This window comes from Podarcis cretensis, assembly GCF_951804945.1.
Source record: "Podarcis cretensis genome assembly, chromosome: 1".
NCBI classification, from domain to species: Eukaryota; Metazoa; Chordata; class Lepidosauria; order Squamata; family Lacertidae; genus Podarcis; species Podarcis cretensis.
The window spans coordinates 107,108,396-107,122,735 of NC_137170.1; the positions used below are offsets into that span (position 1 = coordinate 107,108,396).

The 14,340-nt window shown below is 41.0% G+C and overlaps 1 protein-coding gene across 2 annotated transcripts in view; it reads left to right on the plus strand.

Moving 5' to 3' along the window:
* Nucleotides 1-14,340, plus strand: part of GALNT13 (polypeptide N-acetylgalactosaminyltransferase 13) — a 161,389-nt gene that overhangs the window by 86,536 nt on the left and 60,513 nt on the right. For both annotated transcript variants that reach the window (XM_079979338.1, XM_079979339.1), the window contains exons 6-7: nt 1,504-1,674; nt 9,954-10,071. In XM_079979338.1, the coding sequence (XP_079835464.1) occupies nt 1,504-1,674; nt 9,954-10,071 (289 nt within the window). The remainder of the gene's footprint in view (nt 1-1,503; nt 1,675-9,953; nt 10,072-14,340) is intronic.

Here is a 14,340-nt window from a genome sequence, read left to right on the forward strand (position 1 = left end):
CAGACTCTCCAAGTGTTTCTATTTTCTAGGGACATCCCTGATTTAGAGAAGTTGTCCCGGTTTCTGTTTGGATCCCGGAATGTCCCACTTTTCCTTATTTTCCTATTTTCATTGGAGAAATGTTGGAGGGTATGGAGTAATCCGAACCCCGAGCCATCTGAAGACAATCCTGTATAGGGAAGTTTTTAAAAATGTTTTGTTATGTTTTTTATATATGTTGGAAGCTGCCAAGAGTGGCTGGGGCAACCCAGTAAGATGTGTGGGGTGTAAATAGTAAAATTATCATTATGGAATGGGACGTCCCTATTTTCATTGGAGAAATGTTGGAGCGGATGTACATGGAGTCCATAATCCTTGGCTCCATCCAATCTCAATAATTTTTGGATCCACCCTACAAAGCACAAATAACATTTCTCGCTCTTCTTCCTGTGGCTTCCTACTGTGAATTACATTGTCAGACTAATTTGTCATCCTTGTTTTCACTTTTACAGTTTGTATTATACACACACTATTTCTCTGGTTTGTATTCTTCTCATTAGGTTAAAGATGACAGAAATGTATGTTTCTGGTTGTTTTCTAGCTGATAGACTTGCACACACACAAATTATTTCATTTTCTGTCCAGACCAATACAGCTGGAATTTAGACATTTATTGACCACCCATTAACAGTGCCCTCTGGGCTGTTCACACAAACTCCAAACAATAACGAAGTTGAAACATTAAAATCAATGCAATATCCACAGAAAAGCTGGCACAAGCAGCATAAAATCATTCTTGAATTAATGAGTTTAAAAGCCAGAGAAACAAATACCAATTTTTTATTAAACTGATGCGGGAGGGATGGAAGCTGTACAGTTTGCTTTGTTAGCTGCACAGAACTATTCATTAGTAATATGTGATCACAGCAGATTATTTTAAAGGCGGAGTGGAAAGCACATAATGTGGAGGAAGTTACGTGTGTTGGAATCCCATTGAACTCAAAGGAACATGGTAGTGCTTTAATGTGCTGTGGATAGTATGTATAGCATATGCACTTCTAAACAGCAGCCTTGTTCATGAGGGCTTTCTGCCTCTAGAACATGCATAAGGAATCTGTAGCATTCCAACTCTCATCAACCCCAGCCAACATAGCCAGTGTTGAAGTATGGTGGGAGCTGCTGTCTCACAACATCTGGAGGACCACACATTATCCATTCCTGCTCTAGAAGGAAGGCTCTGTGTGTGTACTTCTAGCTGGTTGACAAATCCTATGTCCAAATGGGTGCTTCATACATTGGTCATCTCCCTGTTCCAGCTGCCATATATCCCTCTTCAAAGAAAGCAGCAATCAGTTGTTCCAAAAGGGGAGAGGCAGCAGCTGGATTTAACCATCTAGATCCCTTTATTCTACCAAATGGATGATTATTGAGGGCTCTGTGAATAGTGCACATCTGTATTTGGGGCCGGAGAGACTTTCTTGCATGGAAAATTACCTGCTTGCATATTTACTTTTTCTTTTGTAGAAAGATTGTTGTTTGCCCAATTATTGATGTGATCAGCGATGACACTTTTGAGTATATGGCTGGGTCAGACATGACTTACGGAGGTTTTAACTGGAAACTTAATTTTCGTTGGTATCCTGTTCCCCAGAGAGAGATGGACAGAAGAAAAGGAGACAGAACATTGCCAGTGAGGTAAGAGGTAGGGACAAAGAATGTTTTTTGTTTTTGTTTTTATCATTTGTTGTGTACGTACAAGAAGTATCAGTATGTGGACTTGTAATTCAGGTTAGATTCATGCAAAAGGCTTAATGTATCACGTAGATTAGAAGAATATAAGATTCACTTCAATGTGATAGTCCATGAAACACAATAAGAACCAAGAATATAGTTACGGTTGTCTTATACTCTTGACATTTTAAAGCTATTTTCTTTGAGCATTCTTGGAAAAGGGTACAGTTCAACAGCAGAACACCTGCTTTGCGTGCAGAAGACCCTAGATTCAGTCCCTGGCATTTCTAAATTGAGCTGGGAAATAAATTATGGACAGTAGCGTCCACTTTGGTCAGTGTTGACGGAACTTAGATATACCAATGTACTGTTTTAGTTAGCTGTTTCCTGTGTTCTTGTATTAGAGGGACACAGGTAGCGCTGTGGGTTAAACCACAGAGCCTAGGACTTGCCGATCAGAAGGTCGGCGGTTTGAATCCCTGCGACAGGGTGAGCTCCTGTTGCTCGGTCCCTGCTCCTGCCAACCTAGCAGTTCGAAAGCACGTCAAAGTGAAAGTAGATAAATATGTGCCGCTCCGGCGGGAAGGTAAACGGCATTTCCGTGCGCTGCTCTGGTTTGCCGGAAGTGGCTTAGTCATGCTGGCCACATGACCCGGAAGCTGTACGCCAGCTCCCTCGGCCAGTAAAGTGAGATGAGCGCCGCAACCCCAGAGTCGGTCACGACTGGACCTAATGGTCAGAGGTCCCTTTACCTTTACCTTTTATGTTCTTGTATTTGAGGGCATGTTCTTTTTGCTAGTTTAAAAACAGGAACGTTAGGAAGAGGATATATTCCTTTAAGCAAACATAATCTGAAAGATACAGATTTTGAATGTATAAGTTTCTCCTGAGAATCTTAATTGATAGCCCTTTGCCTGACTCTGCAAGGAGTAAGTTCATTTGTGGAAAAATGATTTTATAATGTTTTTGCTAGTGGAGGAACCTGAAGAAGAATTTCTGAAGATGATTTCACAACATAAATTGGCTTGTAGGTGGTCCATCAGTGAAATATACTCAGAGTCGCAAAGTGATTTCATGCTCTTTATTCAGCTCATAGTGGTGAGGAGGAATGAATGAAAATCCCCTCAAAGTATCTGCTTTATATACATTATTTACACAATGGGCTGCACATGATTGGCTAATTCTGGAATTCTACTGTAAGCCAATCAGGTTGTGGATTCACTTATATCTGGAGCATGATTGGGTGGTTCCTGCCAACCAATCATACTGCTGCATTGTTCTAGTACCAATCAGACTACTGCAATTTGGATCCTATTGTTCTAGGACCAATCAGACTGCTGCAGTTTGGATCCTATTCAACTCAGTACATAACAATCAGATACTCTGATCCCAAGCTGAGAAGCACTTTAAGGTCAGTAGCAGCACATTGAAAATGGACCGATAGCCGGTTCAGATGTTGCAGCACTGGTGAGATGTGTTGCCCACTCATCCCCAAGTTAGCATTCTCATAGCTGAACACTTCAATGTTTGAACCATAGACAAAATATACTCATATATTGGCCCAGCTGGAGAATTATAGTGCATAGATAACTGGGGCTAGGGATGATCCAGGTCAGGGCCACAATTGGGGTCAGAAGGTTAAATGCCATTACACACACACACACTCTGCTGGGATTTCGATATTTGTTCAAAAACAACAACCCTGCACTTTAGGATGGAGCTCCATGATTAATGCTTTGCATTGCTTCACCCATAACTACTGAGGGTTGTATTCATCCAACCTTCACTCAGCATGCACCTATTGAAATTGATGGCCATGACTAACTTAAATCCATTAATTTCAGTAGGTCTACTCTGTGTTAAAGTTAGTTGAATACTGTCCTGTGCTCCTACTCTAGTCACACTGGGGAAAGGGAAAAAACAGTACATTATATTCCTTGGAGAGAGGGGAGAGGAAAGTGCTTGGTGAGCAGTCTTGCACTCAACCAGACCTGGATAAGACCTTTTATCTTTAATTGGCAGTCTTGCATAATCCCTAAAGTAATCAACTTCCAATTTTAAGGGATTTAATACATTCAGTATATGGCTGCCTCCATAAGCTTTCATTTTAAAAAAGCAATTTTTTAGTCCTCAACATTCCAGGGAAATTATTTGAAAACATAACTACGCTAAGAAGTCTGTAACCAAACCACAGCAAAATAACCCAAGGGTACTTAAAAATGTCAATATTTTCATCAAAATGATATGTGCTCGTGGACCTGGCTAATGATTTTGTGTATTTGGGGCTGTCATCTCTGTGTTGTTATTGCCTTTTTAATGTTGACGTTTTTCAGTGAACTTCTGACAAGCATTGGAAAGAACGTAATTAGTCAAAGTATGGGTAACTTCAGTGTGCACTGAAAAAAGCTATTTAATCTGTGTAGCCTGTGATCTGTAAGGAATTAATTAGATGTATATTTTTAAATGTGTTTGTGAATCCCGTTCCCCCCAGCTCAAGTAGTTTATCGTGACTTTCATTTGGGAGCAGTTTTTGAGCCCAGTTCCAATAGTTTCCCCAGAGTATGCATGCATATACACAAACACACACATGTTGTTGGAAGGAAGGTGGGGTTACACAAATGTTCACTGACAAAAGGTGAAATTTGCATTTGAGCACATGTTGTGTACATGGACTGATAGGAGAGAAGAGAGGACTGGTAATTAAGGCTTTATCATACACCTTCAGCTCTCTTAAAATTTCCCATCCTTGTGTTGTCTATTCATCAGTGATGGTGCATGAGGGGAAGATGGAGAGGGAATGGCACCCTACTGACATTTGCCAGAATAAGGAAGGGCATTGGTGAATTCAGAGGTGATCTGGTGGTTTGGAGGCATCTGTGCCACCCAGAATACCAACTCATAGGTTTCCTGACCTTGCTAACAGTTCTCCCCATCCCAGCAAATGCAATTCCACTTGCCTTCATGTGCTTCTGCTGATATTCATGAAAACTCATGGCTTTAGGTCATGGGTAGGCAAACTAAGGCCCGTGGGCCAGATCAGGCCCAATTGCCTTCTGGATCCAGCCCTCAGACGGTCTGGGAATTGCCACGTGGATTGCCAGTGCACACATTCTTTCCCTCTCCCTCATATGGGGGCGGTGGTGGTGCCTCCTCCCTCCTCCCTCCTTCCTTCTCCCTGCCCTGCCTAGAGGAGGAAGGGGGCTGGGCTTTGTTGGTGCCAGCATCAGCAGCACTCGAGTGGCTGCCATTTTAAGCAGCCCCTCTCCGAAGACCTTTCGCTTGCTGTTCATCATCTCCCCGCCGCTGCCAGCCCCTGCTGCTCACAAGACACAGGTAAGCAGCCACCGGGGCTCGTGGTGCTCTTGCATCATCCCCCCCTTCAAAATTTAGTCCAGCCCCCTCAAGGTCTGAGGGGCAGTGGACTGGCCCCCTGCTGAAAAAGTTTGCTGACCCCTGTTTTAGGTGGTCTGGAAGACCCTGTAGGTCAGATTTAATAAAGACATACTGCAGCTAGTTTAACTGCACAAGTAACTGTTACTTGCATGTCCAGGGAACTCTGGATGATGTCATTGGTTCTATGAATGAAAACCACTAGAGAGGAGACGTGGTCTTCCTCAAGTCTCCTCTTCCCATGTTACACACAGATTGCTTTCATGAGCAATTATTTGCACAGCTAAGCTAGCAGCAGTGATCCCTGCAATGGTTCTGTCAATCAGTCCCTAGCAGGTTCATATTGCAGTATTTTATACATCCCTAATTTGCAACAATATAGGAGTATCGAAATGTGCTCAATTTTAAGAAGCACAGTTCTGGTTCTATATGCCCACTTGTGGAGACAATGAGTTATATCCAATGAAGTAATAAACAAAGTAGTCCAGTGGGTCTTTTCTGAGTATGACTAACGTTGGCTTTCACCCAATGGAATTCAGTTTCATGGGGGGGGAGGGGAATCGTGCAGAAGTCGTCATTGTGTGCCTTAGGAATAACAAGCAGCTGATTTGTCATCTTGTATTGTGAGATTATTAAGGAGCTGAAGCAATAGAAGTATCAGCCTTTGCTAGAGTTGCTATAATTTATGGCAAAGGTTAATTAATTCAGTGTCTGTATTGTAAAAGCCTGCAGGTAATTGTCATCTAAGATAGTTGTAAGAGAGAACTCTGAGTATAATCTGTTCCTTTGAAAGGAACTTGATATATAGAACATTTATCATATCTGCTTTGAACAGAAGCTATGGGGAGTCATTTTAAAGAGTAATTAGTGGTACTTAATGTTGCAAACAAAGATTCAGAATTCAGTTCAAGCAAATTAAATGCTATTTCAAATTAAATTCAAGCCTATATGGTCCATTGCTATTTAACATCAATTTTGCCTTATCGTATTCTTCTTTACCTGGAAACAAAGTCTGCAGTCACCAAATCATGTATGTTTTAAATAGCCTTATTATAGGCACTGGGCCTTCTCTGAAGGATGCTGCTTATTTTTTCCTGAAATAGCTGCAAAGCAGTCAATTGAAGCGTAAACAGAAGAACCTTATCTCAACTTGCTCTGGTCAGAACCTGGGCATATATTACTGATTTAGAAGTCAGGATTGCACAGTCTCAGAGCATAATGTGAATGTGGTGAAGGGGCATCTGTGGATATGTTCAATAAACGAGGTCAGTACCTGAAAAAAGTGCCTGTTTAGCAGATTGTATGGTTTCTTATTCAGCCCTGACATAAACCCATATTGTTTATAGACAGATGGACACTTGGCCTTACTGTCCATGGATCGTGGATAAAACATCATATTATTAACTTAGAAACCAAAAGGTGAGAATACTAGAATCTGAATCGCCCATTCTGATATAAAATGAATGCCACATCGATATCTCAGTGTAGTAACATTTTAAAATAGTTTCTCATTGTGAATAAGCCATCCAGACAATGAGATGGTTCTTTCTGCCCTTTCAATATCTGTAAGTCTGTCTTTCTCTTCCAGGATTCCATTTCCCCAGGCTTTCCATTTTCTCCCTTTCTCAATAGCAGTCATTGGCCTGTTTTCTGTTTTCTTTTCTTTTCTTTTCTTTTCTACCTGCTTAGCCAGGCATGGTTTATGGAAGCTATAAGGCATGTCTAAGAAGGCTCCCTGTTCCAGTTGAGCCTTGCTTGAGCATCACAGTTTTCCTGGGCTCTGGCATGTTCTTACATTTTGGTTACTCCTTAGTCCGGATTCTGGCTTGCACCTTTCTCCTCCCTCCTGTTTTGTGTCATGGTGCTGTCACTGTCTCCATTCCTGGCTGGTTCCACATCTCTTAGTTCCAGGGTCACTTCAGGTTGCTGCCACTAGCCCAGCCCTTACAGGGCCACAGCAGGAATCGTCACCATCATGATTTTGTTTGCATCCTACCTTTCCACAAAAAAGAATCATGCTCAAAGCAGCTTACAGCAAAGAAACCAGAACTAAATCTCAAAAAGTACTCAGAGGTAATAAGCCCAGCCTGGGGAATGCCTTCTGCTCTCTGAGAGTAATATGACCCTATATATTTAAAATGACAAGTGAAGTAAAAACAAGCCCATCAAAATGCAGCATGTAAGTTCAGTTGCATCACCCTATGGTTATTGGCTGTGATGGTGTTTTTAGAGCAGCAGAAATAAAATGAGCAGTTCCCTCTGCCTGACCACTGTCCCATTGGGACAGAAACTGAAGGGCTTGAGGCATACTGTCAGAGCTCCAGTTTTGAGACTTCTTGTACCTTACATCCTCTCATTCACATGCATGAGCCTTTTGCTTTTATTACTTCGGATCAACATGTACAATGAAGGGTCAGTGTATACACCTAAGACCAAAGTGCTAAGACATAGGCGGTATGCTTTGCATCCATTGGTCTTTGGTTTCATTGTTGCTTCCCTGTAGGCCCATTTCATGGCTATATGCTGGTAGGTTATATGTAGTGGAAGAGTAGCTTGGCTGCCCTTCTCTTTACCATAGAGAGAATGTCACTTGTGAGCAGAGGGCCCCCATGCATACAAGTCATCCCTCTCAAAAAAGGAGGGAAGCAATCATGCAAATAAGATTTATCTGTGACTGGTTATTCATGGGAAGCACCAGCTCCTAAATGCCATTATCTGAATGGTGTGTGTGTGTGTGTGAGAGAGAGAGAGAGAGAGAGAGAGAGAATGGTGCCCATGTCTTCAAGCCAGCAAACAGTTCCACCATTGGGTACTGCTGCTGCATAAACCATAGCTCAAAATCTTCTAGAGCTCTCATCTAGGAGAAAAGTGCTTCCCCCCGTTCTATCAGCTACAGCGTTGTGGTTTTAGATCCATGTACAAGAAATTCCTTTGCTGATTAATCTAGAAAATAGAACTCTGTGGCCATGTAACTTATCAAAAGCCTACAACCCAAGGAACTCCGTTCAAGCTTAAGACATAGAGGAAAATACTTGCATGCAGTTCCCAGTTATGAATCAAAAATAATGAGCAGAATTAAGTGGAATAATACATGTTATTGGGGAAAATCTGAGTGCATATGTTCCATTGAAACCATTGAATAATTCACAAGAAGTAATTATTCATCTTGCATGTGTGCTTGCATGCACACACACATTTGCAATAGAAGTCTTTTGACTTCAACTATCATGCAGAGAAGGAAAACAGCACATTTCTCACTCCCTACATCCTGCTTGGTTTCTGCTTCCTGCATACCACTTTAAACAGTGGATACCTGAAAAAAAATTGCTTCCTGCATACCCACTTTAAACAGTGGATACCTGAAGTCTTTTGACTTCAACTATCATGCAGAGAAGGAAAACAGCACATTTCTCACTCCCTACATCCTGCTTGGTTTCTGCTTCCTGCATATCCACTTTAAACAGTGGATACCTGAAAAAAAATTGCCTAGGCAGTTATGGAGACAAAAGAAGAAACCAGTCTAACCTGCTCTGGTATCAAATATACAGTGCATAAAGGTAAAGGTAAAGGTACCCCTGCCCGTACGGGCCAGTCTTGACAGACTCTGGGGTTGTGCGCCCATCTCACTTAAGAGGCCAGGGGCCAGCGCTGTCCGGAGACACTTCCGAGTCACGTGGCCAGCGTGACATCGCTGCTCTGGCGAGCCAGAGCTGCACACGGAAACGCCGTTTACCTTCCCGCTGGTAAGCGGTCCCTATTTATCTACTTGCACCCGGAGGTGCTTTTGAACTGCTAGGTTGGCAGGCGCTGGGACCGAGCAGCGGGAGCGCACCCCGCCGCAGGGATTCGAACCGCCGACCTTTCGATCGGCAAGTCCTAGGCGCTGAGGCTTTAACCCACAGCGCCACCTGCGTCCCTATACAATGCATACATTGTGATAAATCAATGGAATATATTCAATAACAATCAAATGATTTAAGGTTTAGTACTGCATTCTCAGCTCCTCAGTTAGGCACTTTAGAGTACATGTTTATAATACCCAATAGAATCAAGTAATCAGATCATTGAAATAAAGCATCCATCCTTCATTCTAATGCTTCTATGATGGGTTTTTGTTTTTTTAAAGTGGAACCATTATATTTATTGCAGAGTATACATCTCTAAACAGATTTTAAAGAAAATGAACTGATTTAAACTTTTTAAAATATACAGAGAGAGTATAATGGATAATTTCAAGGATTCGGACAGTATTGTTTGTATAAAACAGCACACTAACTGGATTTGTCTCTTGCAAAATTTTACAATCCTGTAAAGTGATTGTGCCCACCAGTTTTATGAGCACTCTCAAGATGGAGTCAAATACATCAAAAGTCTTGGCCCTAAATATGTCATATTTTATTTAGGTTATTTTAGAAGAGGAATATAGAAACCCAATACAGTATTCCATTGGCATAAAATATAAGATGATATACATATACAAATTTAAAGCAGCTTTTATCATGCATGCAGGATTTGGCCAGTTTTTGGAATGTATTCTAAATGCATGCATCATTTAGATGTATATTGAAGTATGAAGATTTCTGTTTTTTGTGTACACTGCCCTGGAACCCATATGTGGATAAAGGTGCAGTTTAGGTGTCTTAAATAAAGAAATAAATGACCAGAAATTGCATGTGCAGGCAATCAAAACTATGATGCCTAATTATGCACCTTCAGCTTCTAGTAAATAGAATATAATTATGTTTAAAGTATATGAAGAATATGTGCTATAGTTTCACCTATAAAATTCCACAAAGCATACATTTTTTTAAAAAATCATTTTCCTTTCTGTTTTTGTTTTGTTTTTCAACTAGGACCCCTACTATGGCTGGTGGCCTATTTTCTATTGACAGAAACTACTTTGAAGAGATAGGAACTTACGATGCAGGAATGGATATCTGGGGTGGAGAGAATCTTGAAATGTCTTTTAGGGTAACTTTCTATTTTACTTCCTTTTCTGATATCTGGCACAATTATTCTGTTTTTAAAAAAATGTTATTGTATACAATAAGGGTACTTTTTACTTGTTTTATCCACATTGCAATTTTTGGTTTGAAGCTAAATTTTTAGAGTTGTGGGTTTTTATTTTCTTTGAATGCGATATATGACTATTTGGAAGCTCTGCCTTCTTGAAAATTGCATTTTATTAATTCATTTGTTTATATTATCAAAGCTTTCATTCAAATAATTAATGATAGCAACATATTGAAAAGCATCAAGCTTCTTTGGCTGGAGCTTCCAAATGTTTTTTGTCATGAATTTGCAAAGATAATAATAACGGGGTTCTAAAATTGTGCTTTCCAAATGAGGATCATTATTACAAAGGAATTTAATTTCATTCATGTCCTGGAGCAAACTGACTTAATCTCAGTCATTTGTATGTTTACTGCCCAGAACAAAAACGAAATGGAAATTTTCATGGAAATTTCTTTATTTTGTAAATAACTTTAGCAAATGCATGAAAACTAGAAAACTGAACTCTAGTAGATAACCTGGAAAGTGGAAAGATATGATAAATGATTCAATATACAATCTTGTGCTGCATTATTTAGAATTGGTTTGCATCTGATAGGATAGGTTAGCCCTCATACATGCCTCTCATAGCAGAACTAATTGCCTATTATATCTAGAGGAAGACTAAGGAACCTTTCTGAGCCCAAGGGCCAGATTCCAGCATGGGTGGGACCAATAAAAAGTACACACATACACTCCCCATCTCTCCAATGATTTTCTCATGGCAGAGTGGAATACACACACAACCTAACTCATTGCTTGGAAGGCAGTATCTGTCCACCCCTCCTGACTGCTGATAACTCAAAATCTCTCTTATTTATCCCCTGCATGCTTCTTTCTGGGACACAAAGACAGCACAATTTCATCTTCCATGAAAGGCACAAATCTCATCCTTTTTAATTTCTTACACCTCTGTTTTATGGAGCCAGGAAAGGCACGGGAACATGGAGCATTTGGTGCCGCCACTCCTCTCTCCTGCCATCGGCTCCTGCCTAGTAAATGGGGCAGCACTACATTAGACGAGTTGGGAAAGGATGGAAACATCCACTCCATCTTAAAGTTTCTGACAACCTGTGGAAACTTCCAGTGGCTTGAAATTTATTGCAAGCAATGTTGCCAGAGATAGAAAGGCGTCATATTCTAGCACAGCTGATGGTGCTGATGAGAATCAATATCATAAGGCAGATCAAAATAAAGATCACACAGGTAGGAGAGATAGATCCCATCCGCCCACAAGCCATACTTGGGGGAGGACATAGCAGCCAACCTCTCACCCCATATCAGCTTTGGACATGCACCAAAGTAGTAGGAGTGTCTTTTGGCTTTCCAGTGTCTCCCAGCTTAGCCCAAAGCAAGTGGATAATCCTTTCCTTTAGAGGGAGGACACAATAATTCACCTAGTTCATACTCGGGAGCACTGGAAATCTGCTTCTGAGTAACACCCAACCCACTGTAAGGTGAGTGCATGGCCAGAACGTTGTGTATGTTTAATTCTCACGGAAAGCAATAGAATTAAAAATGCTTTGTATTTGGGCTGTTCTTTTAATAGATTCTGAATGTTTGCAACTGACATTTTTGCTAATGTGTGGGCGAGAAATTCTGAATGTAACTATTATGTAGGTTTAAACTCTTAACCAGAGATCATCCATGGGGAAACCTAGACATTCAGCAAACCCCTCTTAATCACTCTAATGTAGGGCAGTACACACACACACACACACACACACACACACACATTATTGCATTGAATGTTGCTGTTAAATCTTCCTTTAATTTAAAAAGCTTTGCTGTGTATAGGCCTAAATCCATATTCCTGGTTATGTTCCCTGTTAATCACTTGATTGGTAGATCCCCTGGCTTTAGAGGAAGAACTGTGCTTTTGATAGGCAGAGAGTGTTACAGTAGGATAGGTTCCCAAGGATTATCTCTTGGAACTAGCAATGAGAAGCAGTGACTCATCTATTCTTCGGCTACGTTTTTTCCCCTCCTTGTCACAAGATGTAGCTAATCCTGTATCTTATTATAGCTAATCCTAAACTGATGTGCTTGGAAGGTTAGACTTTATATCCTGGTGTTGAGCTTTTTTACTGAGGTTCAGAATTCTTGCAGCACAATTATTCACATAATTTTTACTCTATTTCAGATTCTGTACTTAAAACAAAATAACTGGCATTTTAGGGTTTGCTTTTTAAGAGGACTTTAGGATGCAAAACAGTTTCTGAAAGATGTGTGCAAACGTGTGTTCCTTTTTTAAAAAAATCCTACCTAAGAGACAATGGAAATTATTTGCAAAACTTAACACTGTATAGGATGCATGCATAAAGCATCTGAATTAGGATGGATTATTTTACTAAACTATTAACTGAAAGGGGCATGCAGCTCTGGTATGTGTAGCCTTGCTTATTCACAGTCTAATGCAAGGTAAGACTGGATAGGCTACTATTATTTTAAAAAAATAAATTTCTATACTGCCCTTCAAAGATCACAGGACTGTTTACAACATAAAATGCTTAGAGAAGCCTATTTTAGAGTAAAGATTGAACTGGACAGGTTTATTTTGTGAGTGTGTGCCTGACCTCATGGCCATTGTGGACCTAGGCTGCATAGAGGGCAGATGAATACCAAGAGGCATGTATTGGGTTCAAATTAGACCTCAGCTTGATTGAGTACAGATGAAACAGGTTTGGCACAGGCATTGGGCATGTAGTCAATGATCAACCAGCCTGCCCATTGGCAGATGGACATTTGTGGTTGACCAATGTTATGGGTCCCTCTATAGTGTGAACCGCATCTGGTGAATCCCTCTTGGTCACTGGCAGGGTGCTGAATGGCCCTTCAGCCCCTGAATTGGGCATCTGGACAGGAAGTGCCATCTTCCACAATCCTTTAAGGATTGCCCTATGGTATGGGGGGCATCCCTGCCCATCCCCACTAGGGACTCAGCCCAGGGCTTCTTACACCCCAAAGTTGTGATGGTTGCTGTGAGGCAGGCAAAACCTGCAGACACAGCCAATCAGTCTATAGGCAAACAGCGATCTACACTAACTCATAAGAAGGTCTGAAACTTCGGTTGTCTCATTCCCTTTGGACAACTATACAACCACAACAAAGTAGGAAGTGTGGGAGGGGAAGGCACACAAAGATTGGAATGACAAATCCACTGCTCACCCCACCTTTATGCTCTCAGAACGGACCAGGATTGGTGAAGTCTTCACTCAGGTCTGCTGTGAAACCCCAACTGGCCCCTGAGGTTTTGTGTGTTTTTCCTGGCCCCTGGTATGGCTGTGAGAGCTGGAAAACCACCCCACCTACCACGCCAAGGTGAGGAACACCATCAGCACATCACTGCAGTGTGCTACAGCTGCTACTCCCAGCAAAGCAGTGGTAACAGGAGTTCTGTCCCATCCCATTCCAACTACAAAATCATGTTGGAAAGACACAGGTTGGTACTGTGAATTCTACAGGATAATTGTGCACTACTTGTTAAAGGGCAAATAACTTCCATCTCTGTAGCTTACATGGAAAATAATAAGGGCATAACTATTTCATCTTAACAAACTCTTTTTGTGGTGTGATTTATATTACGTTTGCCTGTTGTTTTAGGCACACAATATATCTGCAGGGAGATTGTATTATCTTTGTGACTTAAGACAGCTGAATGTGGTGTGTGATCCATAGATTGGTCCCTCTAAGTGTGTTCTGTTTGTGATGAAAGGAAGGGAATGGAGTTGGCGTTGTATGGGTGAATTCACCACTGACAAGTTATCCAACCACTACATGAATTTGAGTACATTGGTATTGAAAATCTTCACTAGGATTTACAGGGGGGGGAAATCTCCTTGCAAATTTATATTTAGTGATATTCTGGGCCTACAATTTGCAGTACAATGCTAGCTTATCTACTGAGATAAGTTCTGTTGTATTCATTGAAGCGTAATAACTGCTAATTGAGTATAGGATTGTAGCCTTAGTCTATATTCATGGAATTGCAGATAACATAGGGTCCCTTCATATATCATCAGATATATATATATTTTTAGTCAGAACTCACCGGCACTCAGTTCCAGCATCTCTCAGGTGGACACCATTTCCATTATAAGAGAACAAAAGAATACTGACACGCCTTTTTCTAGAAAAACAGCACTGGATATTATATAATACATTGTCTACAGCAGGCATGTTCAACAG